The 26,999-nt window shown below is 39.4% G+C and overlaps 1 protein-coding gene across 1 annotated transcript in view; it reads right to left on the reverse strand.

The window, feature by feature from the left end:
* Positions 1-26,999, reverse strand: part of IBTK (inhibitor of Bruton tyrosine kinase) — a 124,128-nt gene that overhangs the window by 96,479 nt on the left and 650 nt on the right. The window contains exons 2-4 of the mRNA XM_089693094.1: positions 9,398-10,066; positions 7,449-7,545; positions 350-474 (exon numbers count right to left, since the gene is read on the reverse strand). Of these exons, the coding sequence (XP_089549220.1) occupies positions 350-474; positions 7,449-7,545; positions 9,398-9,718 (543 nt within the window). The 5' untranslated portion in view covers positions 9,719-10,066. The remainder of the gene's footprint in view (positions 1-349; positions 475-7,448; positions 7,546-9,397; positions 10,067-26,999) is intronic.

Consider the following 26,999-nt stretch of genomic DNA (forward strand, 5'->3'; position numbering starts at 1 on the left):
GACCGCTCCCAGGGCGCGCGCACAAGCAGGGGGCGGGGAGGCCACTTATAAACAGCCACCCGACCCCGCACTGCCACCTTCCGGCCGTTTATAAACAACGGCCGGATGGGATGTGGTTAAATTGTACCACATAACCACATTCCTAATTTATCTTGTATAAACTCCACAAGATCAGCATTACCAACTAGTATTTGATACTGTTGTATGAGCTTTTTATCTCTCTGTCAGTACTAGTGGCTATAAACACAGCAAAGATGTCTCTTTCAAGTCAAAAATGCAGATAGCTAATGAAAATAGGGCTTCAAAAATAACATATTTACTTGTATTTACAGTTAATAATAAATGATACCTGTTTGATATATATGCCTGAGCGAGGAAACATGTCCACTAGTTCAGGATGATGTTTACTTTGTTGGCTTCCATGCCCCAAAGTGAAATTAATATTATTTCCCCAAGTGTAAACTTCAGTGGGATCTAAGAAAAAAATACATCTGCATTAGTCAGCAAAATTAACCATCTTTGGACATAACTGAATAGGTGTGGGTCTGAGTATATACAGTGTGTGCGTGTGTATATCTGTATATCTATATATAGATCTATATCTATCACACACATACACTCCTTCACTAACAGATGCCTTTGCTGTCAGCACAGTAAAAATTGAATGTAGCATCAGCTACATGCAGTATACAGCGCTGTGCTGTATTGAGTCAGGCTGAGCATGTCTCAGCCATTCAGAGGAAGCTCTGCATTTTCTGAATGAATACAAGGCTTCCTTTGATTGGCTGAGTTGGAGGGGTGAGTGGATAATGTCATGCTCTGCATCTCAGCCAATCAGAGGAAGCCCTGTATTCATTCAGAAAATGCAAAGCTTCCTCTGAATGGCTGAGAAATGCTCGGATTGACTCAATTTTGTTCTGGGTACATGGAGGCGAAGACTCCCTCCCACTGTAGACACTGTATGTCGGGGCTCAACAAATCCCGTTTACCATGGCGACTAGAAATTGCATCCTGGTGCTTGGGTTTAAACAGCCTCCCATTGACTTCAATGGAAAATCGTGTCCATTGACTTCAATGCAAAAATCGCCTCCCATTGACTTCAATGCAAAATTGCCTCCCATTGACTTCAATGCAAAATTGCCTCCCATTGACTTCAATGCAAAATCGCCTCCCATTGACTTCAATCCAAAATCTCCTCCCATTGACTCTATTGCAAAAACATGCCACTACAAACTCGCACAGCACTCTTTTCATAATGGCACTCAAACCACAATGCATGTGGATCGCATCTGTGTGAACCACCTCACTAGAACACATGATATCTAGCCTGTCCTGTTAATCTGTGAGTTTGAAAGCGCATCCAGAATCGCATAAGTGCAAACCAGGGCGGCTCCATTCACACGTGGGTGCTTTGGGATCGAGGCATAATTGTTGTGATTGCAAAACGCAGGTTCAGTTGCCATTATTTTCAATGGAGTCTAAAATGTGGTGCGGTTTTGCCATGATTGTTGTGTGGCAAATAGCATTGTAAGAAGCATTCTGCCAAAAAGTTGCCTTGCCCTGGGCGCTGACAAAAAAAAAAAAAAAGGGCTACTACATTTTTTACCTGGCTCCTATATTCAAAGCAAATTTGTCAAGGCCTGCTGATGCTATATACAGTTTACACAGTGCTGACAGCAAATGCGCCTGTTAGTGAAGGAAACTGATTGGACCAGGTTGGTCCAAACAAACTATTTAAAGTGTTACTAAACCCAGGACCCTGCTATATCTGGTCTCCAACAGTACAAACAACATGGAAATACAATTATATTAGTAAATATAAATTGATAAATACCTTTTCTCATCAGCAGTTACCCCAGGTTCACGCTATGTGGTGAAGGACACAGCATGTAATTTGCAAAGGAACCGCACCGCATTCCTGTGCAGATTATATGCAAATGTATGTGTGATACGATTTGAGCCATACACTTTGTATGGCTCAAAATACATTGCATCTGCACCAAAAAGGTGCAGGACCCTTTTTTAAATCCGCACCTGAGTCGCATCGCATGGGTGTTCTCACCAATGCGATTTCTGGCAATCGCATTTTGCAATCTGTTTCAGGGTGTCATTCATTTATCAGTGGCACCTACACCAGATCGCATGAACGCGATGCGACTGCAATGCGGTGCGGGAATTGCACAGGATTCACAACGTTTGCTGCACCGCATTGGTGTAAACCAGGACTTCCACAGTACATACAACATGAAAATGCAATTATTTTAGTAAATATAAACTGCTAAACCTTTCTCATCAGCGGTTAGGGCAGTCTTGTGACTTCTATCAGTGTCCAGCCGAGCACATTTTAAAGCCTGTAGGAGTTTTCATTCTGCTCTAGGATACAGAACCCCTGACCTCTGTACGGACAGTGCTGATTGGCCCTATGCTGCACTCTAGCAATACACATCAAACTGAGCATGTGCAGAGTGACTCCACACGATATGTGTTATCAGGAGATAAGAGGTGGACACTGGAAGAAGGGGAGGATCAGAATCAAACAGCGTTTTTACACAATGCAGAGGATTAACCCCTTAGGTTCCACAGGGAGTATAACAAACATGCTTTACTGCATATACAGACTGATTTTATGGTTGTGGGTTTAGTAAGACTTTAAAGTTCAATCAAACCTGGGAGTTATGCTTCAATGCATTTAAACATTTGTTAAAATCAGATTTGTTTTCAAAAGAAAACTTTCAGTTTAGAAATATGGCAGCTGCCACAGCTGCCCTCCTGAAAACACTACTTGCCTGTCTGTTATGCTCACCATCTTGTTTCAATCATTTCTAAGTCTCTGACCTGAAGCAAGTATGCAGTTGAAGAAAATCAGAGAAAAGTGAGAAGTCCTTATCAGTAACTCAGAGCTTTGAAAGAAAGTCAATAGGAAAGTGAAACAACACGCATTCGCAGAATGCAGCCTCCATGACTATTTTGATGAAAGTTTTCCTTTACATACAAGCCTAGGCTAGTACCCAACCTCCTAATGTAATCTCCTATGCAAAAGCACCTGGTCTGGAGGAAAAAGAGTGAGTATTGGGAGCCAGTCAGGTTTTTCTGTCTGGACATGTACCAATAGAGAACACGATAAGAGGAAAGAAAAGCAGAATGAACAGAAGGATGACCTCAACAGCGTGATGCTGCTCTTTCGCTCTCCATTCAGCAGGCAGTGGGTGTAAGTTGTGTTGCTGCAAGCATTTGGAGAAGGTTCTTTTAACAATTTTTAGATAAATTATTTACTGCGCATTAGTAATACGAGGTGTGACAATTTAATTCCTGGAATGCCTGCAGCGTAGCACTGTGGTTGTGAGTCACACATCCTTTTGCATGTTCTGACATGTTTTCATTTGCACTCTCCTGGGTCACAGACCAGTTGACTCAGTCTTTATGGAGTAGTAGAAGAAGTAACACGTGTGTGCATTGCACTGTGGGCAGAAAATGAGTGACAAGAATCTGGAGCAGCGGATTAATATCACATTTTGGGTTAAAACTGGCAAAAATGTGAGGGAAAAACCTGTTAAACAGGCTTATGGTGAACATTCCATAAAGAAATCAAGTGTTTTTGAATGGCTTAGGTGGTTTAAAGAAGGGGATAAAAGTGTCCTCGATGAAGCAAGAAGTGGGCAGCCAAAAAAGCAAAGGAAGGATGCAAATGTGGACAAAGGTTATGAGAATCTGTTTGGAGGGAAAAACTGGAACTCTAGCCTGTCAAGTGGATTCTCCACTATGACTATGCTCCTGCACAGTCATATATGTTCACGATTTCCTGGCCCAGAATCTATTCTGAAACTTGAGCAAGCACCTTATTTCCCTGACTTGGCATCCTGTAACTTTTGGCTGTTTTCCAAAATTTAAAAATGCTATTAAAGGCCACATATGTGATGACATTCTGGACATCCAGCGTGCTGTGACAGAGATACTGAGCAGTATTCCAGAAAACAAAATTCCAGGAATGTTTCCGGCATTCAAGGGTGTTCTCTTTCACCCCTATTATACATCTTAGCGGCAGAACTTCCCCATATGAAAAAAAAAAATATATTTGAAATATATTTTAAAAATATTCTTCCCAGATATAGTGACATATATTTCAATTGTTACAATTTTGGCCAAATTCAATATATTTCAATAAATATATAAACTGTATGTTGAAATGCGTTTTTATTACAAAATATATATAAAACAAATTTTAAAATATACTTTATGTCTTTAAAAATACAAATCTACATTTTTGGAATGCATTTACAAATATATGTAAAAATATATGTTAAAATGACTTTTTTATGTTAAAAAAAAGCTGACAAATATATTTAAAAAAAATACATTTTTAAAAATATATATTTTTTAAATATATTCTTCAGATTTCTTTTTTAATCTCCCCTTCTGCTGACCAAACCTGCTTTCCATTACAGTGAGTTAATACCAATAAATATCTAGCTCACCTGCTGACTACATTGGCCTGCATATGGAGCCCCTTTTTTTCCCTTCTTAAGGCAAAATGCAAAATTTTGACAAGACTACCATTAGGGGTTATGGGTAAAATTGGGTTGGTAAAAATGGTCCTGTTGCCCAAAATCCTTTTTGTATTTTGGTATTCTCCAGTCTATATCCCACTTAGGTACTTTAAGGCTACGGACATGATCTTGAAATCCTCTGAGGCAGCAGCCGACATAAACTGGCATGGCGCATACACAAGAACTCAACCTCCCTGGGGTTATTGCCTTACCGAACCTTGGTCTGTATTATCTAGCAGTCCAACTTTCCCATCTCTACCATATTGATAAAACTGACAGGAAGAGATTTTGTGCTTTAGTTTCTGACCCGGAAATTCCAACAAGTCTGCACCCATTCTGTCTACTAAACGGGTGGCCTTCCATTATAAAAGAAGCTGGGATCTCTTCACCTCTAAGATAAATGCTCCTCTTTGGTCCAATCAGTTATTGCCGGAACTCCTAACTATTCCAAACCACAGGCTGTGGATTTCTAGAGGTGTATACCTTCTCTCTTATGTACTATCTAATGGGGTGTTAAAAACCTTTGAGGTTCTGAAACAAGAGTTCTCCCTCCCCAATTATATGTTATTCCATTACCTACAGGTACAACATGCCTTAAAATCTCAATTTACTGACAGCTTCCCAGTTCTCTCCTCGGTATCTTTACTGGACGTGGTGTATGGGGAAGAACCTTGAAAATTGATCTCCACTCTGTAGGAGCTTCTCCTCACCCCAAAAGCCTCTGACCTGGCTTACGCTATTAAATCTCATTGGGAGACCGACACAGGGGCCATTGGGGATGAGGAATGGGAGGAGGTACTAAACTCCTGTAAAAAAGGGTCCCTGAGGAAGTCATGTGGCAGCGTGACAACGCATCGGTACGCAAGGAGGTATTTCCGGGAGCGCGGTGACGTCGTTTCCGGCGTGGGGGCCATATTTGAAATCCCTGTATTAATACCCATGCAATACATCTATAGCATGAGGTAAAGAGCTATGTTAAAGAAGAAAGCATGTGAGTGGGCATTTTTTCCCTACTGTTTTTACCAAATAAAAATGCGGTTTTACACTATGGAGGTTCTTTGTTTGTGTATGATCCAGAGGGGTTGCTGCTGACAGAGCTGTGCATATAAGGATTGGAGGATCTGTGAGTGGATGTGAACAGGATCCTGTGGCCGATCAGAGGGGTTCTGATTCTCAGAGCGAGCTGACCCTGTGGGGTCGATTTAAGGAGGTGAGGGGGCACTTCGGCTACTTAAGGAATTGCACGGAGTGAGCACCTAGCAGCACTTGCATGAATATTATCGTTTGAGCACCTTTTATGGACATTTGATTTGTTGTATAATTGTGCTAATTTTATTTACGGTAGAGTGATTTGATGTTTTTGATTTTTGAGTGTTGATAGGACACTGATCACCTTCACATATTTTATATTCCCGGTGGGAATGTACATGTTGCACTTTTTAATAGTTTAACCCCTTTGTGCACTGGGGAGTTTGTTGTACTGGTTGTGAGATATATATATTTATTCACATTCATAGCGCTGCACTGTTTATATATAATATTGAGTTGGCCCACCCTTTGCAGCTATAACAGCTTCAACTCTTCTGGGAAGGCTGTCCACAAGGTTTAGGAGTGTGTCTATGGGAATGTTTGACCATTCTTCCAGAAGCGCATTTATAAGGTCAGACACTGATGTCAGACGAGAAGGCCTGGCTCGCAGTCTCTGCTCTAAGAAGAATGTCACACAAAGTTTGGAGGCCATTAGCTATTGACTCTGCAGACGGTTGGCGACTTCTGTCCACTGTGTGCTTCTGCATGTGCTGACCCCACTGTCATTTTACGTGGCCTACCACTTCGTGGCTGAGTTGCTGTTGTTCCCAGTTGCTTCCACTTTGTTATAACACCATGAACAGTTAACCGTGGAATATTTAGTAACAAGGAAATTTCACAAATGGCAACCTATCACGGTACCATGCTTAAACTCTTTGAGCTCCTGAGAGTGACCCATTCGTTCACAAATGTTTGTAGAAGCAGTCTGCATGTGTAGGTGATTGATTTTATGCACCTGTGGCCATGGAGGTGATTTGAACCTGAATCAAATGATTTGCAGGGGTGTCCCAATACTTTTGGCAATACAGTGTATGTCAATAGAGGCCGCCCTACCAAATATTACAAAATCTGGGATCGTTGGCTGCAATCTGCTGACACCTGCACTTAAAGTATGTTTGCATTAGTTTCATATATTGGATGCACATTTGTTCTTTTCTTATTATCCATATAGATGTATCTATCTCTCTCTCTCTCTCTATATATATATATATATATATATATATATATCTATATCTATATATCTATCTATCCCATACATAGTCTTCCCTGATATAGGCATGTCTTCTTCAGTTGGGGCTGTGCTGACTGTTTTTTGCTGCTGGCAAATTAGTAGTTTGTACAGTTCTACACTACTGTGTTCTGATCAGTCTTACACACTTTTTAGTAGTCACCTTGGAGTTGTTCTTTTTCTTAGTTTGCTTGGTTGTTTGTAAACATTTGTGTTCAACTTTTGTACAATTCAATGCTTTATATTGTAATGTTATGGGTTTTTTTTTTATTATTCAATAAAACATTTTGACTTTTTGGTAAAAAACAGTCCATTCCGGGAATTAAATTGTCACACCTCAGGCAAGTCATATGTACTGTGGGTTAGGTTTAAAAAAAAAAAAAAAGACAGAAAGAAAGAAAAACTGAATACAGAAAACAGTATTTATATGTAATGAATGATATTTACTACACTTTATTTCCAATGCATGATATATAGCACCTGATACTATTCAGCAACGGAACTTAAGTTACCATAACAGTAATCGACAAGCGAAATAAATGTGAGTGCTGAAAAGTCTCAGCGGAAGAAAAAAATGATACACTCACCACTGTTTTGAAAAACAACAAAGGAAGGACGGTCTTTCATTACAAGATCCAAGGCAGAAAATCCATCTTTATCCTGAACGAGCGGATTACTGCCATGCTGGAAGTACACAGAAAAGCAGATGAAGTGACAATTCACAAAGTGTTGTTCACCAAAGTATACTAAAATCTGTCAGCCCCATATGTTACCTGGCTGAAATAAGGCTCCAATCTAGAGCAGTCAGAAGTCGCTGCTTGAATCTCAGAAGAAATTGTAGTTCATAGGGAAATGTGCTGGCACTAAAAGCAGCACTTCTCCCGAGATTAGATGATGGCAGTCTCCCTTGTAAGGGAGGCCATACAACAAGTTTCCTAAAAAATATATTGGGCCCCATGCATGAAAAAGTGTCCAAAACAAATGCCATCAGTGTTAGCCATATCCTTTAACACTACCCATTTCACGTCTCCAGGGAATCTGAATGCTATAAGCAACGCCTAAAGGTCTTTGTTTAAACAATGAGATCCATGAGATCCAATTAAATAACACAAACCGTAATTTTGAAGTGCAATTATACAGTCATAGCAAAAAATATTGGCACCCATGCATTTCTGTCAGATAATGTACCACTTCACCAAGAAAATTGTTGTAATTACAAATGTTTAGGCATACCCATGTTTATTTTGTTTGTATTGGTATGTCACAAAAATGGAAAAACAAAAAGCCAAATTTGACACATTCCATGTAAAACATGGACTGAACAAAATTATTGGCACCCTCAATTTAATATTTGGTAGCACACCTCTTGGAAAAAATAACTGAATTGATCTCTTCCTGTAACCATCAATTAGTTTATTACACCTATCTGCTGGAATTTTGGATTGCTCTTCTTTCACCACTTGCTACATTTGTAATTGCAACAATTTTCTGGGCAAAGTGGAGCATTATCTGACAGAAATGCAGGCGTCAAATCATATAGGATCGGCAACAAGGTGAAGATGAAATAGTGGAAGCTTTATTCGAATGTGGAGTATAAAATGGTTCCAGAATACAAGTAACACTAACGCATTTCAGTCAAACGAGACCTTACTCATAGTTAATCACTTGTAGCGCAGCACACCATTATGTAGTGGTCTATCACTCCCTTAAGGGCCAATTATAAAGAATGGCTATCAGCTGTTATATCTAATACAAAAGGACGAGTGATTACCACTGCCCAATGCATGTGCTTAATAAAAACAACCTACATATCTAACACAATACAAGAAAATATACTAGAAGCAAAACCGTATAAAATGACAATCATGATTATGAATGTGTCACTTAGTAAAAACTTATAATAAACTATTATCTTTAAATTAAAGTTTCAAGTGTTAATTATCATAATCATGATTCCTTCCACTGATACCAATGATGTGATACTATTACTCCCACTGATGCCAATGATGGGGCATTTTTACTCCCACTGACACCAACGATGGGGTGCTACTCCCCCTACTGACACAGATAATGGGGGCACTAGTCTTCCTACTGACCACAGGTGCTGTTGTTTTTTTCCCCCTACTGACCACCAGCGGGAAACATTGTCTACTACCACCATGGAATTTTCTATTCCCACTAACCAAAGTCCAGCCCCCCTAAAGTCTGAGGGACAGTAAACCTGCCCTTTGTTTAGAAAGTTTGGATACCCCTGATATAGACAAAGTTTTCAGTATACTTATGTAGCCACAAAAAATTGTGGAGCAGCCTGGCCACAACAAGCAAGATTTTTCAGCCTACAGCAAAGATCCCTGTAAAGAAAGGTTGTCAGCTCATCCAAACATACAGTCTACTGTAAGTAGTTTTTTTATGCTTTAAAGTAATAATAATTAAATGTACTATTGAAAATACAAATGAAAGAGCCCTTCACACAAAAAGCAAGAGTCAACAGTCAATCTTTAGATCATTTGTTGAAAGGTTTAAAGAAATACATTACCTTTAGGAGGGACAATGCACAATCAATGTGCCCATAAAAGATACTTCTGTGCAATGCTGTCCACCCAGATTCTTTGTCTTTGACCAACAAGTCTACACCTTTTGATACCAACCAATCCAACACTTCTTTCTTTCCACATGATGCGGCAATGTGAAGAGCATTGCGTCCGTATTCATCCTTTAACGTAGTGGCATTGCAGCAGTAAAAGGAAAGGAAAGCCTTGATTTGTTTCCCGCTTCCTCGGGTCACTACCGAGATCACATCCAAAGCATGCTGCAGAGAGCGACACCGTGTCGTACATTCTGGCCATGCCAAATCCATTTTTGGGGAAAAATGCTTCAAAATAAAAATGACTGAAAATAATTGCAAATACGCAAATTCCGAAAGTACACATCAGCCACACAAAAAATCAAACATTGTCTCCTTCATTTACGAGTGTCAAAACTGCTTTGGCACTATATTATTTATAATAAATATTTATACAAATGTAAACCAGCCAATGCTGTTCAACAACTATACAAAAATATATTTGTGCACTATATTTCTCTGTTTTTAAGTTCCTGCCATGAGTCCAATACAAAGAGGGGGCAGCTAGGCCAGAGGGAGGGGAACTCCCCCCCACTCTGAAGACGGTTCCTCTTCTTAATATTCCATGATTGCAAAGGGGCCCTAAAGAGACAAAATAATATATATTAAGAATGATAAGCAAAAATCATGAAAATGTTAAACAGCTTTCAGAATAAACAGATGAAGGAAAAAGAAGCAGAAAAAAAACAAAATCCTTTGTTTCAAATAATTACATTTACCATATACAACTAAATCTTTGGATGCACAGCTGGTCCTTTTACATATCAGTGTCCTCTGTGTAATACGCTTGCTGTACTCTGAAGTTAGAGCCCCCTCAACTCTGCTTCCGGACAGAAGTCTGATGTCTACCTGACATTTTCAGCACTGTATGAACACCTGCCTTGCTTTTATCAATCACAACTATTCTACCTTTCTGTCCACAATTCAGATAATACAGTTGACACGGTTATTCAAATGAAAGTGAAACAAGCCCTTTTATATTGTACAGCCAAGGAATTTGCCATCTTGGTGCCCGTTCACATATATGCAGATTGGATGTGGTTTGAACCGCATCCAATCCACATGACATGTGAAATAACATTGCTTCCTATGGTGCCTGTTCATATATGTCCAGTGCACTACCGCTGCAGATTCAGTGCGATTTTAAAAAAAGAGTCATGTACGATCCTGAGCAGTGGCTTCAGGTTCAGGTGCGGATTACAGGCCATTGACTTCTATGGGAACCATTCTAAACCACAAATGTGTGAACAGGATAAAATCCTGAGCTAATCCTCTCCTGAACCTGATGTAAACCTGACGTGAACCGTTCCTAAAACTGCATATGTGAGAACAGGATAAGACCCTGAGATAATCCTGTCCTGATGTAAACCTGACGTGAACCGTTCCTAAAACCGCATATGTGTGAACAGGATAAGATCCTGAGATAATCCTGTCCTGAACCTGATGTAAACCTGACGTGAACCGTTCCTAAAACCGCATATGTGAGAACAGGATAAGACCCTGAGATAATCCTGTCCTGAACCTGATGTAAACCTGACGTGAACGTTCCTAAAAGCGCATATGTGTGAACAGGATAAGATTCTGAGCTAATACTGTCCTGAACCTGATGTAAACCTGACATGAACCTGTAAACAGCTACTGTATCAATAAACTTGAGCTTCAATCGGCACCGCATTAATGTGAATCAGCTCATAGCCTCTCTTTGATCTGCAGTTGCCACACATGATCAGTAAACACAACAGCCATTTGATGGCTTGACAGCTCAGTTCAGATCACAAGCAACTGTGGCAGTTATTTACAGCATGCCTTTAACCACTTGCCTGCTGGGCACTTATACCCCCTTCCTGCCCAGGCCACATTTCAGCTTTCAGTGCTGTCGCACTTTGAATGACAATTGCGCGGTCATGCAACACTGTACCCATATGAAATATTTTTCTTTTTTTTTTTCACACAAATAGAGCTTTCTATTGGTGGTATTTAATCACCAATGGGGGTTTTATTTTTTCCGCTATAAACAAAAAAAGAGCAGAAAATGTGAAAAACAAAAGTTATGCTTTGTTTCTATTATAAAATTTTGCAAACAGGTAATTTTTCTCCTTCACTGATGTGCGTTAATGAGGCTGCACTAATGGGCACTGATGAGGTGGCACAGATAGGCAGCACTGATGGCCACTGATGAGGTGGCACAGATAGGCAGCACTGCAGGGCACTGATGAGGTGGCACAGATAGGCAGCACTGATGATGCTGCACTGCTGGATGGCACTGCAGGGCACAGGTGGGTGGCACTGCAGGGCACAGGTTATCAGTGCCGATCACTTCTCTGACAATTGTTGGTTCTTGACAGTACTTTCCTCGAGCTGTGACAACGTGAGGAAAGTGCAGCCGATAACCGGCAACTGTATTTACCCAGTGATCTGCTGTGTCAATGGACACAGCTGATCACGTGGTAAAAGGCCGCTGTGATTGACCGTTTACCATATCACCGGCGGCGTGTTCTGGAATGACGTCCATGGACGTCGTACCAGAACTAGACAACCACACTGTAGTCGTCTTTCAGCTTTAGCGCGTTAGGGAAGAGGTTAATGTAACTGTTTTGGGAAACAGTAAAATCGATGTGTTGAGTTCCAATTTAAAGTGTTACTAAACCCAGGACCCTGCATTCACTATATCTGGTCTTCCACAGCACATACAACATGGAAATACAATTATTTTAGTAAATATAAACTGCTAAACCTTTCTCATCAGCAGTTAGGGCAGTTTTGTGACTTCTATCAGTGCCCAGCAGTGCACTAGTTAGAGCTTGTAGGAGTTTGCATTCTCCCCTGATTGTCTTATGAAGCTGCATGACCCCAGACCCTCTGTCTGCACAGTGCTGATTGGTCCTGTGCTGATCACATGCACTCTCTCAAGGAAAAAAAAACTCTCTAGCAATACACACCAAACTGAGCATGTGCAGCTAGCCCCCAAGGCTCTGTTCTATCAGCAGATGGATTGGGGACAGAAGAAGGGGAGAATCAGAGAAAATAGGATCAAACATCCTTTTAACACAATGCGGAGGATTAACAACTTAGGTTCCACAGTGAGTACAACAAGCATGTTTACTGCATATACAGACTGATTTTACTGTTGTGAGTTTAGTAACACTTTAAGTCCTCATGCACAAAACATTTTTTTGGTCAAAAAAACCACTAAAAAACACAAACATGAAAAAATACGGCAAACCGTTAATGTAAAAAACCCCCGCACGTTTCAAATGTGACTTTACACAGCTAACATTACCAACGTTATTAAAACACCCAGTGTGCATGGAGCCTAATACTTCAACTACTGAAAGTCCTAGGTTCACACCTGAACATCAGCTCCTATAGGTATCTAGACGCGTTTTTGTATGTCTTCAAGCATAAAGCATTTCTGTTTAGACCAATAGAATACAGGTTACTAGGAGGAGACTGGCTGCTAAGCCTAAAAAAAAACAAAAAAAAAACGCATGTATTTGAGGTGCTCCCATTACAGTCCATAGAGGACTGACATCATCAGTGGTTCGGCTATTCAAGCAGCAGCAGCCCGTGAACCTGGAAGAAAGACCGGGTGAACATGAAAGCCCTGTCTGTGGTGACAGAACGCTGCTGGAGGGCTTCTTTCTAAGGTAAACCTTTCATAATGTGCTAGTATGCGATACGAACACATTATGATATTCCCTTACAGCAGGAAACTTTTTCTTTTTTTAAACAAGTTTACCACAGCTTACATAGGGCATTTGAAAAACTTTTCTGAACGTTGGAAAATGATTGCTAGAAAACTTAGGTTAAAAACGTGTTTAGCCGCATTTGCCTACCACGAACTAATCGCCTACCGCGAACTAATCGCCAGGGTTTCCCCCAACAGCTTGTAAATACCCGTCTTAGAAAGGAGGAAAAAGCCTGCTTGAGAAATGAGGATGTCATTCAGCTGCAGCACCAACTTGTTTATTCTGACAGCAACAGGGTCTTGCGCTCAGAATATACATAAGTAGGTGTGTGCAGTGCTGTCGGATGAGATTTTTCATCCGCAGTTAAAAAAAGAGCATATATGCCGAAGCATGGGGGTCTGCGGAGGCCAGTGGGTGGATGGCCCCTATGCTTTGGCATACATATTTTATAATATTTGTTGGCACATTTCATGTGTGCCCACCATTAGAAGTGGGTGGATGCAGGGAGGAATATTCTAATGGTGGGCATACCACACACTTTTTCTGGCAGAGATTTCTTCTGTTTTTTTCATTCAGTCCACAGGCTGCATAAAAAAAATAGCATATACACCCAACAAAGACCAGCGACGTACTGGTACATCACTGGACTTTGAGTGGTTATAACCAGAATGATGCCTGGTATCATCCTGGTATAGTTTTTTTCAGCTGGCGATCGGCTTTCATGTTAAAGCAATCCTAGTGGCTACTTAGCTGCAGGATTGCTTTTACAAGCAGCAGGAGAAGGTGCCCCCCTCCCCCGCTGCCTTCCACGGGTTTCTCGGGCAGTCCCATGCCATCGGGGGAACCTGAGAATGCAGCCGGTGTTTCTGCCAGCTGACCATAGAGCTGATTGGAGACCAGAATGGTGCCAATGATCTCTATAGTCTAAGAAATCAGAAGCTACGAGCATTTCATCACTTCAGTTTCGCAGGATATAAACAGCGCCATTTGTAAATTGGGAAAGCATCTGATCACACCGATTTTGGGTTGATTAGATAATGTAAGGGCAGAGGAGATATCTAGAGTATGATAGAACCCAGATTTCTCAAAAACTAATATATGACAATGCCCATTGAAGTTATAGGGGATATTTGCATTCCCTCTGATAGCATTAAAAGTGATAAAGATAAAAAAAACAAAAGGGACAATGTAAAAATAATTTTAAAAAATCAAAATAATTTACAAAAAAAAAAAAAAACCACCCCTGCCCCCCATGTGGACCTGCGTGCTTTTGCCCTGTGCCAGTATGTAAACAGTGGTTGCACCATGCATGAGAGGTATCGCCGTGAACATCAGATCAAGGGCAGTAATTCTAACACTAGACCTCCTCTGTAAATCTAAAATGGTAGCTTGTAAAGGCTTTTAAATTGTTGCCTATAAATATTAAAAACGTACGCAGTTTGTCGCCATTGCACGGGTATGCACAGTTTTAAAGCATGTCATGTTTGGTATCTATTTACACGACATACCACCATCTTTTATAAACTACCAAATAATTGGCCAATATATTGTGTTTTGTGCATTAAAACTAAAAAAAAGTGTATTTTTTCAAACGAATTTGCGTTTGAAAAATCGCTGCGCGACTACTATGTGACATGAAAAATTGCAGCACCCACCATTTTATTTACTAGGGTGTTTGCTTTAAAAAAAAATATAATGTTTGAGGGTCATTTCCTAGCAAAAAATACAGATTTTTTTCATGTGAACAAAAAGTGTCAAAAAAAGGCTTGGTCTTCAGGTGTTTAGAAGAGTGATGTGTGGCATAAAATGCCCCCTCTTCCCAAAACGACCCCTTTTTGGAAAGTAGACACCCCAAACTATTTGCTGAGAGGCATGTTGAGTCAATAGAAGAATTCATTTTTTTTACCACAAGTTTTTGGAAAATGACACAAAAACTTTTTTTTTTTTTTTTTTTATTACACACAATTGTCAATTAAATTATTTATTGTTCACACATGCTATGGGTGTATGTGGAATTACTCCCCACAATACATTCTGCTACCTATCCCGAGTATGGGGGTACCACATGAGAGACTTTTTGGCAGGACCCTAAAATCCAATAAGCACCTTCAGGCTTTTAAAGGGCGTTTTTTTTTTCTCATTACACTTCCTGACAACCTATCACAGTTTTGGAGGCCCTGAAATGTCAGGATAGCACCAAACCCCCCAAAATGACCCCATTTTAGAACGTAGACACCCCAAGGAATTTAATAAGAAGCATGGTGAGTATTTTGCAGATCTCATTTGTTGCCACAAGTTTCTGGAAAATGAAGAAAGAAAACAAAAACGTATTTTTCTTTTCTTTTTTTAGATTTCAAAATCTTGTGAAAAAAAAATGAGATCTGCAAAATACTCACCCCATGCCTCTTTTTAAATTCCTTAGGGTGTCTACTTTCCAAAAAGGGGTCATTTTGGGGGGTTTGGTGCTATCTTGGCATTTCAGGGCCTCCGAAACTGTGATAGGTAGTGAGGAAGTGAAAGTTACGCACCTTCAGGCTTTCAAAGTGGTCATTGGATTTCAGGCTCCTGTATGTGGTTAGGCTCCCAAAAAGTCTCACACATGTGGTATCCCCATACTCCGTAGAAGTAGCAGGATGTAATTTGGGGTGTAATACCACATATACCCATGGCTTCTGTGAGCAATATATCATTTAAGTGACAACTTTGTTTTTGTCATTTTCCAAAAACTTGTGGAAAAAGAATAAATCTTCCATGGACTCAATATGCCTCTCAGCAGATAGTTTAGGGTGTCTACTTTCTGAAAAGGGTCATTTGGGGGTGATTGTACTGTCCTGGTATTTTAGCACCTAAAGAAATGTGATAGGCAGTCAGAAAGTAAAAGCTGTGTAAACTGCATTATCTGTACCATAGTTTTTAGATGCTATAACTTTCACACAAAGCAATCAATATACACATATTAGAATTTTTTGTTTACCAAAAACATGAAGCAGAATACATTTTGGCCTAAATTTATGATGAAATTTGAGTTTTTTTGGATATTTTATATGACAGAAATGAGAAAATATAGTTTTTTTTTTCAAAATTGTCGGTCTTTTTTTGTTTATAGCTCGAAAAATAAAAAGTGCACAGTTGATTAAATACCACCAAAAGAAAGCTCTCTGTGTGAAAAAAAGGACATAACTTTCATTTATATACAGCACTGCATGACCGGGCAATTGTCAGTTAAACTAGTGCAGCACTGTATAGCAAAAAATGGCGTAAATTGCAGTATCTATACCATAGTTTGTAGACGCTATAACTTTCACACAAAGCAATCAATATATACTTATTGGGATTTTTTGACCAAAAACATGTAGCAGAATACATTTTGGCCTAAATTTATGACTATCTTTGAGTTTACTATATATTTTGTATAGCCAAAAGTAAAAAATATCGTTTTTTTCCAAAATTTTCTGTCTTTTTTTGTTAATAGTGCAAAAAATAAAAAGTGCACAGTTGATCAAATACCACCGAAAGAAAGTTCTATTTGTGTGAAAAAAAGGATATAAATTTTGTTTGGCTACAGGATTGCATGACTGCGCAATTACCAGTTGAAATAGTGCAGCGCCGATTAGCAAACAAATGGCCTGGTCAGGAAGGGGGGTAAATCCTCAGGAGGGCAAGTGGTTAAAATGGAACTGCACTGCAAAGAAACCAAAAATGCTAAATATTTTTAATATTCAAAGCAAACTCCTAAATTCATCCATGTCTCCATGCTTTATTTTGATGAAAAATCATTTTAAAAAACACCCCTGGCATTTCTGACAGTGGTCATCTTGAATAAGTGCAGACAATTCATATAGCAATTACTTCCTGGAATCCATCTGCCCTTAGCTCAGGCATAGGCTGAGCTGAGAATCCTCCCTCCCCTTTTGAAGACTCCTGAGATGTATGACATTATTTGCCTAGGCATGGGAGCCAGGAAGTAACTGAAGAAAAGTTTAAAACATCTATTTACTAATGCTGGTAGCATAAAGATTAGAAATAGTCAATGTTGTTGAGAGAGAGAAGTTCCACTTTAAGTGGATGGTATCAAAATCTCCTGAAGCTCTCTGGTATACACTCCTGGGTCTCTCTCATGACTGGATTTTAGCCATTTTGATAATAAATTGACTTTAAGGCTCCATGCACATAGGGCATTTTAACCATTTCAATACCGTGCAATTTTAAACCTTCCTGCCCAGGCCATTTTTCAGGTTTCAGCGCTCTCACACTTTGAATGACAATTGCGCGGTCATACAACATTGTACCCAAATTAAATGTTATTTTCTTCACACAACTAGAGCTTTCTTTTGGTGGTATTTAATCACCGCTGGGGTTTTTATTTTTTGCTAAATTAACAAAAAAATCAAAAATTTTGAAAAAAAACACATTTTTCTTTGTTTCTGTTATAAAAGTTTACAAATAAATGTTCTTCATAAATTTAGGCCGAGATGTATTCTGCTACATGTCTTTGGTGAAAATAACCCAAATTAGGATGTATTTTTTAGTTTGTAGGAAAGTTATAGAGTTCACAAACTATGGTATAGATCTGAATATTGATCAATCCTGAAGTACTGACGGCCAATCTAATTTCTTGAGGTCCAAGAATGTCAGAATAGTACAGATATCCCCAAATGACCCCTTTTTGCAGAGTAGACAGTCTGACGTACTTCATAAGAGGCATGGCGAGTTTTTTGAAGTTGTATTTTTTCGTCATAATTTTTTGGAAAATGAAAAAATTATTTTCACTATTTTTTTTTTTACATACTGTCACCAGTGCAGTACAGTGTCATCATATAACTGGCATGGCGGTGAACAGGGACACTGACTGGTGACAGTATGAAAAAAAAAAATGTATATTTTTTTTATTTTTTTATTATATTTAATTTTTTATTACATTTTTTTTTATTTTTTTTAAGATTTTTTTTTCATATTTTACTATGACCAAAGTAGTACAATGTTACCATAGTAACATTGTACTACTTTGGGGAAGTGATCAGTATTTTTTTTTTTTTTTTACACAATTTGCTTATAGCAAAGAATTACTTTGCTATAAGCAAGCATTTACCTGAATGAAATCGATTCATTCAGCTTTTTTTTTTTTTTTTTTTTTGTGCTTAGCTGTGATTTGGTCACAGCTAATCACATGACATGTGCATGTGATTAGCTGTGACCATTCACAGCTAGGCACTAGTATACAATGGATGGCATCATGAATGAAGCCATCCCATTGTATACAACTGTCATGTGACCTGCTGTGATTGGTCACAGCAGGTCACATGGTACCGGCAACGGGAGCCGATACTCGGGTCTGTCATCGGCCATGTCCGAGGTGCACGGCCGGTGACAGATCGCACTGCTGCGCCGCTCTGCATTAGCGCAAACTGCGCATGTGCGGGAACACGCCAAATGGCGTGCACCCGGAGTGCAGAGACACATTTGAAGCCGCCAAACGGCCATTGTCCGGGCGGCTAATGGTGTGTAAAGTCACGTTAAAAATGTGAGTTTTTCAGCGCTTTTGCATTAGCATTTAGCAGCATTTTGCCTCGTTTGCGGTTTGTCATGTTTTTTTTCACCTAAAAAAAAAAAAGTCTAAAAAAGCTGGTTTTCCGCGGTTTTCAGCATTAGAGCGTTTTTACAGCTAAAAACCTCCTCCAGAAACCCACTAGCTCAAGGGGGTTTTCCAGCCAAAAAACATTGATTACAGTCTATGTGTGTATGGACACATAGGATAACATGCTGGGGAGTTTACCGGCTGTAGAAAAGACTGTCAAAAGCCAAAAACAGCAGCTGTAAAAATGTCCAGTGTGCATTAAAACTAAGGATCTGTATTCGGAGTACTGGCTTTTTCCTGTGGTCCCCCTTTAGGAACAACTCCAAAATCTTGGATTACCTATAACTTTTGTTTTCAATACCAATGGTTACCAGGACCCTTAAATGGGGTACAGACATAAAAAAAAAACCTGATAAGAGACAGCGTGGGAAGTTATCTGCTCACAAATATTCCTTGCAGGATCAACAAGTTATTTGGTACTTAAAGTGATTGTAAAGCTCAGACATGAAATATGGACAAAGCATATCTCTCTATAGTGTGTGCTGTTCTCACGCCAGAGCACTAAGTGTCATTTCTGTCTGCTGCTTTGTTCCTCTGCTATCAGCATGAATCACTTATGACAAGTATTCCAATCACCAAGAGAAATATGGTGACAGGGGAAGGATTTCCAGCCTCTGGTCCTGTGTGATGTGAAGGTTGTGTGTCTCTTCTCTCCAACCAGCTCTCAGAGCTCTTCTCACTGAGCTCTGTAGAGTGTAAATGCAGCTCTCCGTCCCCCTTTTTTTCTGAAGTTTCAGACAAGCTTTGTAAATTTTGGGCTTTGAACAGATATAGAGAAGAGAAAGAAAATACTACAGATAAACAGGTACAACTTACGAAGGAGGATTTGTTTTATCTCTGTATCACCTGAGGCCAGTCATTTTACTAGGTATATGTAAGAGTTTACAACCACTTTAACCACTTGCGCTCCAGAGGATTTTCCCCCCTTAATGACCAGGCCTCTTTTTGCTACTCGGCGCTGCACTAATTCAACTGATAATTGCGCGGTCATGCAATGCTGCACCCAAACGAAATTTACGTCCTTTTTTTCACACAAATAGAGCTTTCTTTCGGTGGTATTTGATCATCTGTGCGCTTTTTATTTTTCACGCTATAAACAAAAAAAGACCAACAATTTTGAAGAAAAACAATATTTTTTACTTTCAGCTATAAAAAATATATAGTAAACTCAAAGTTGGTTATAAATTTAGGCCAAAATGTATTCTGCTACATGTTTTTGGTAAAAAAAATCCCAATAAGTGTATATTGATTGCTTTGTGTGAAAGTTATAGCGTCTACAAACTATGATATAAATACTGCAATTTACGCCATTTTTCTGCTATACAGCGCTGCGCTAGTTTAATGGACAATTGCGCGGTCATGCAATATGGTACATAAATGAAATTTAAATCTTTTTTTCCCCATCAATTGAGCTTTCTTTTGGTGGTATTTGATCGCCTGTGCGGTTTTTATTTTTTGCGCTATAAAAAAAAAGGCTGACAATTTTGAGGGAAAAAAAAACAATATTTTGGACTTTTTGCTATAAAACATGTCCAGTAAAAAAAAAATGCAAAAATCAAATTTAGTCATAAATTTCTGCCAAAATGCATTCTGCAACATGTCTTTGCTAAAAAAAAAAAAACCAATACAAGTAAATTAATTGGTTTACGTGAAAGTTATACCATTTACAAATGGCGGGAAAGATACTGGGATTTTTAGGTTTTTTTTTATACTAATAATGGCGGCGATCAGTGAATTACGGCGGCGATCAGTGACTTATGGCAGCGAACAGCGACTTATGGCGGGACTGCGGTGGACATTCTGACATTGGGGGGGTACTGACTTGGGGTGACTGACATCCCCAAAAACACTAATACAGTGATCAATGCAAAAAGAAAACCACTGACACTGTACTAATGGCAATGGGGAGGAAGGGGTTAACTTTATTTTGCAGGGAAGGGTTATCTGAGTGAGGGGGAGTGTTTTACTAGGGGGCGGGGGTGTGTGCTGCACGGGACAAGGCTGATTGAGAGAGAGAAACTCTTCTGCCTCGATTAGCTCGAGCTGACAAGGAAGTGACAGACAGCACAGCTACTGGAGCTGTGCTCTCTGTCACTGTTTACCGCCGTTCGCCGGGAAACAGCCGCTAAGGACCGACTGTGACCCGGCGACTGACATCGGCGACGGTGATCGGTGGGACAAATAGGGCGGCGGCGCGCCTCGTGCGCGCCCCGTTTACAAAACACACGTTTTAAACCGTGGTTTTGCCTGCCAGTGCCGCCCTGCCGCCGTATTTCTACAGTGGCAGGGCGGCAAGTGGTTAACAAATAGATATATCAAAACACTTTTAATGGATATTTAACAGACCAAAACAGAGAAATAGGAAAAGTTAACTTTTAACGGTGTATATAGACTTTACCTAAAATTCAGGGGCCCCATGTCCCCATGGTCAGGCTTTACATGTACTCAGTAAACACTGTCAAGGTATGCACTTCATTGATTTTCTACTGTAACTGGCTGGGGCTTTTATTGAGTATACAGGCAGTATATGTATCTCCATTTCACTTGGCCCTTTATACCCTCATCCCATGAGGGCAATGTGCTTGTTAGTTGATCTATGTCTGAAATCTTGGGGTATGATATACACTGTGAGGAGACTTTATTAAAGCTGGCCATACATTATACAATTTTCTTGCTCAATTTCCTTTAGATTTACCTTCAATCATGTAATGCAAGGGCCTACCTGATTACATACAAATTGAAAGTTTGACCTCTCATATATTTTTGGTAAATCTAAAGGAAAACTGTACAAAAATACAATTTTATATATATATATATATATATATATATATATATATATAAAAAATATGCGGCCAGCATAAGACTGAATCATCAGTGCAGGGCGACCAATCAGCTTCAAAGCTGGCCACACACTAAAAGATTTTTGAACGAACATGCGTACGAGAATTCTCTGTGCATTAGATGACTTGATAACTGTCAATCAAAAGTTCAAATTTGTGTTAGCTTTTAAAGCAGAACTAAACCCTCCAATCCTTTTCATCCAAGGAAGCTGTCATTTTGGCCTCTGTTTAATCTGTAACTGCCGTGTTGCTGCACATGTGATCAGTTATGACACCAGCCATTGGACAGTTTGACACTTTGGCTGAGAGCACCAGCATATGTGACAGTTACCTTCCTAGTATGTTTGGAATGTAACTTGAAACCGGTAAACTGATGGGTTACGCTTTAACATTTGATTTTGGAATGTCTCTTCTGCAATAAACAACCTACCTCCTCAGTTTTTAAGGGCTCGTTCATACCAACTGACGTGCAGATCTCACTTGCACAGATATCAGTTTACATCAGTTTTCATACGCGCTTCAATTAGTTTTTTTTAATGCTGCAGATTCCTGTGCAGAAAAAAATCTGCAGGTGATACTAGTGCTGTGGTGTGAACAGGACATATAGAGAACAATTGATGTTGTTGTGCCCTTGCAGAGCAAGTGCATAAAAACGGACTTCTCTGCATCATTGGACAACTATGTGGCAAATGAGGTTTAATGTTGATAAATGTAAGGTTATGCACTTGGGGGCTAAGAATATGCATGCATCATACATACTAGGGGGGGTACAACTGGGGGAATCAATGGTGGAGAAGGATCTGGGGGTTCTGGTAGATCACAAGCTTAATAATGGCATGCAATGACAAGCTGCGGTTTCTAAAGCGAGCAAAATCCTCTCTTGTATTAAAAGAGGTATAGACTCCAGAGAGAGAGATATCATATTACCCCTGTACAAATCATTAGTAAGACCTCATCTGGAATATGCAGTTCAGTTTTGGGCATCGATTCACAAAAAGAACATTGGGGAACTGGAGAAAGTACAGAGAAGGGCAACCAAACTGATACGAGGCATGGTGGAGCTCAGCTATGAGGAAAGATTAGAGGAACTGAATTTATTCTCTCTTGAGAAGAGGAGATTAAGGGGGGATATGATCAACATGTATAATACATCAGTGGTTCATATAGTGAACTTGGTGTAGAGTTATTCACCCTGAGGTCATCACAGAGGACAAGGGGGCACTCTTTACATCTGGAGGAAAAGAAATTTAATCTCCAAACATGGAAAGGTTTCTTCACAGTGAGAGCTGTGAAAATGTGGAATAGACTCCCTGAAGAGTTGGTTCTGGCCAGCTCAGTGGATTGCTTTAAAAAAAGGCCTGGATTCTTCCCTAGATACTCAGAATATAACTGGATACCAACATTTTATAGGTAAAGTTGATCCAGGGAATATCCAATTGCCTCCCGGAGGATCAGGAAGGAATTTTTTCCCTGCAGGAGCAAATTGGATCATGCTTTCCTGGTCTTTTTTCCTTCCTCTGGATCAACTGTTAGTATAGTATAACTTTTTTTATGATTAAACTAGATGGACTTTTGTCTTTTTTCAGCCAGACTAACTATGTAACTATGGTCTGAACAAGGCCTTAAAGTTAGGCCTCGTTTACACTGTGGTGCAGAGACGTCAGTTTTTCTGCATGCGTTCTGCAAGGGCCCAACAAAATCAACTGTTTTCTATGTGCCCTGTTCACATCACCACACTGGTATCACGTGCATATTTCTTCTGCACAGGAATCTTCAGCATGTATAAACGTCACTGAAGTGCGTATGAAAACTGATGTCTCTGCTAGTGAAATCTGCACGTCAATTTCCATGCATGTACGGTGTGAACGAGTCCTTAGACTTTAGTCTGCTTTAACTTAAGACGGATCAGTTAAGTTTTGAAAAAGAATGATAGCAGCTGATTGGGTGATGTGCACATCTGCTACAGATTCAGTCTACTCCAGTCTTCATAAATTCCCCTCTTGTATGACCAGTTTAAGTCCACCTCACGTTAAAATCTCCTTAAAGTGGAACTAAACCAATTGATTTAACGTTTTTGAAAAAACAAACAGCAGTTCCGTTCATGGCATGCTGGGAACACTGTCACATTTGCTTGTGTTCTCAAACAAACTGTCAAACCATCATATGGATTGCCTCCCAGTCACCATTTTTCTCTTGGTGTCAGGAAAACTTGTCAGAAGTGATTCTTGCTGATAGCAGAGGAACGAAGCACCACATAGAAATGACACTTGGGGCCGGTTCACATATATGCGGATTGGATGCAATTTGAACCGTATCCAATCCGCATGACATGTGAAATAATATTGCTTCCTATGGTGCCTGTTCACATATGTCCAGTGCACTGGCAGTGCAGATTCAGTGCGCTTTTAAAAAGAGTCATGTCCGATTTCTCAGCAGTGCGGTCTGGTTCAGGTGCGGATTACAGGGTATCGATGTCTATGGGAACCGTTTCTAAACCACATATGTGTGAACAAGATAGGAACCTGAGCTAACCCTGTCCTGAACCTGATGTAAACCTCACATGATCCTGTGAACAGCTACTGTATCAATTAGCTGTGAAACCTGAGCTTCAGTTCGCACCGCAAAGGTGTGAATCAGCTCTTAGTGCTCTGGATTGAGACAAGTACTATAGACACTATAGAAGGATGTGCTTTGTTCATATTTCATGTCTGAGATTTACAGCTACATAACTAATCGCATATGCAGCATCATGGCAATTGCAGATCAAAGAGAGGCCAAGATGGCAGCTTCCTTGGCTGAAAAGGATAAGAGGGTTTAGTTTCGCTTTAACCAATAGCCGTCACGCCAATAGCCATTTGGTGGCCGGCAAAATGCTGTAGATTTCCGGATGGACGTCATATGACTTCCTCCTGGGCATGCGCAGCAGCACGATCTGTCACCGGCCATGTACCTCGGACACGGCCGATGACAGATCTGAGTACCGGCACCCGTTGCAGGTACCATGTGACCTGCTGTGACCAATCACAGCAGGTCGCATGACAGTTGTATACAATGGATGGCTTAATTCATGCCATCCATTGTATACTAGTGTATAGCTGTGAATGGTCACAGCTAATTACATGCACATGTCATGTGATTAGCCATGACCAAATCACAGCTAAGCACAAAAAAAAAAAAAAAAAAAACCCTGAATGAATCGATGTCATTCAGGTAAATACTTGCTTATAGCAAAGTAATTCTTTGCTATAAGCAAATTGTGTACAAAAAAAAAAAAAAAAATACTGATCACTTCCCCAAAGTGGTACAATGTTAGTAACATTGTACTACTTTGGTCATAGTGAAATATGAAAAAAAAATCTTAAAAAAAAAGAAAAAAATTTAATAAAAAATTAAAAAGACAAAAATTTTAAAAAATAAAAAAATGTATATATTTTTTTTTTCATACTGTCACCAGTCAGTGTCCCTGTTCACCGCCATGCCAGTTATATGATGATGCTGTACTGCACTGGTGACAGCATGTAAAAAAAAAAATAGTGAAAATAATTTTTTTCATTTTTTCATTTTCCGAAAAATGACAAAAAAAAAATAAAACTTCAAAAAACTTGCCATGCCTCTTATGAAATACGTCGGACTATCTACTTTGCAAAAAGGGGTAATTTGGGGGATATCTGTACTGTTCTGACATTCTTGGACCTCAAGAAATTAGATTGGCTGTCAGTACTTCAGGATTGATCAATATTCAGATCTATACCATAGTTTGTGAACTCTATAACTTTCCTACAAACTAAATAATAAATACTAATTTGGGTTATTTTTACCAAAGACATGTAGCAGAATACATTTTGGCCTAAATTTATGAAGAACAATTATTTATTTGTAAACTTTTATAACAGAAACAAAGAAAAACGTGTTTTTTTTCAAAAAATTTTTTTTGTTAATTTAGCAAAAAATAAAAACCCCAGCGGTGATTAAATACCACTAAAAGAAAGCTCTAGTTGTGTGAAGAAAATGATAAAATTTTAGTTTGGGTACAATGTTGTATGACCGCGCAATTGTCATTCAAAGTGTGAGAGCGCTGAAACCTGAAAAATGGCCTGGGCAGGAAGGGGGTAAAAGTGCCCGGTATGGAAATGATTAATGATAGTCATACATTTCTATAAATTATCAGTTTCTTTGCCAATCAATCTCTTCAAAACAGAATTAATATTCAACAACCCATTCAATAGATATACCACACATGGGGAAGTGCATTTTGACTGATTGTTAAGATATGACCATAACTTATGATCGTACATTATCGATCACATCACTGTTACCACCAAGCTAATCGCAATCTGATCAAAATACGATATTTATGAACAAAGTACTGCAGGGCTGCAGACTGATGCAAAACTATTACTAAAATTTCACCCTGGTCAATTGGCTGTTTGATGAAAACTTATGCTCCGTACACACGATAAGAAAATCATACAAAACATTTCACGAAACCACTGATTGAACGACTTTCTCTTCGTTGATGAGGAGGATGTTTTAACCGATAACAATATTGTGAATGAAAAAATCCAGTTGAACAACAGTGAAAAATGTTGTTTCACGTGTGAACGACTGATTTTCTATGCGGTGGTATGACAGTCGTACGGAAAAAATCTATCAAGCGCTATCACACATGAGCGGAAACGGAAGATGACTCAGATGTTTACATCCAAGGAATCTTCGTAAACACGAACGAAAAATCCAGATGTTAAAAGTAGATTGGCCTAATGAGATAATGAAAGCAGAATTATATTTTATGTATCACTATTTATGTATATAGATAATGTAATAAACTATATTATACTCATTGCTGTTAATTGTGTATATATCGCTCGTTCTGGTTGGAAGGGCGTGGCTACAAGGTCACACGCACACTGCATCACTTCCACTTGTACGGAAGATGTCAACACTACGTATTGCCCGAACAATTTTTTAAGATTGGTTAATGTGGGCCACGACTTCAACCAATGAACGAACGCCTCTCGGTTGTCGGATGACCGATCGGTCGATTTTCTAATCATGTATTCCCACCTTAAGTGTAAATAAATCAGAAAGGGAAGCTCTGGCTATTTCATTGTTTGCAGATTCAATGATTTTGATGGAATTGCACCCCAATTGGGTAAACAAAAAACAATTGAAGCATGTAAGCCCACCTTTAGATCTACTAACAACCACGTATTGGTCTAAGTTCACACCTAAGCATTTTCTGTAGCATTTTGCAGAAACGCACTACAGTCCATGCAACATGATTTCCTATGGGACACGTTCACATCTCTGCGATTTCACTGGGTGCGTTTTTTGTAAAGGGTCAGGGACTT

This window comes from Staurois parvus, unplaced genomic scaffold (genome assembly GCF_062004578.1).
Source record: "Staurois parvus isolate SC_StPar_1 unplaced genomic scaffold, SC_StPar_1.0 ptg000613l, whole genome shotgun sequence".
In the NCBI taxonomy this organism is placed as follows: Eukaryota; Metazoa; Chordata; class Amphibia; order Anura; family Ranidae; genus Staurois; species Staurois parvus.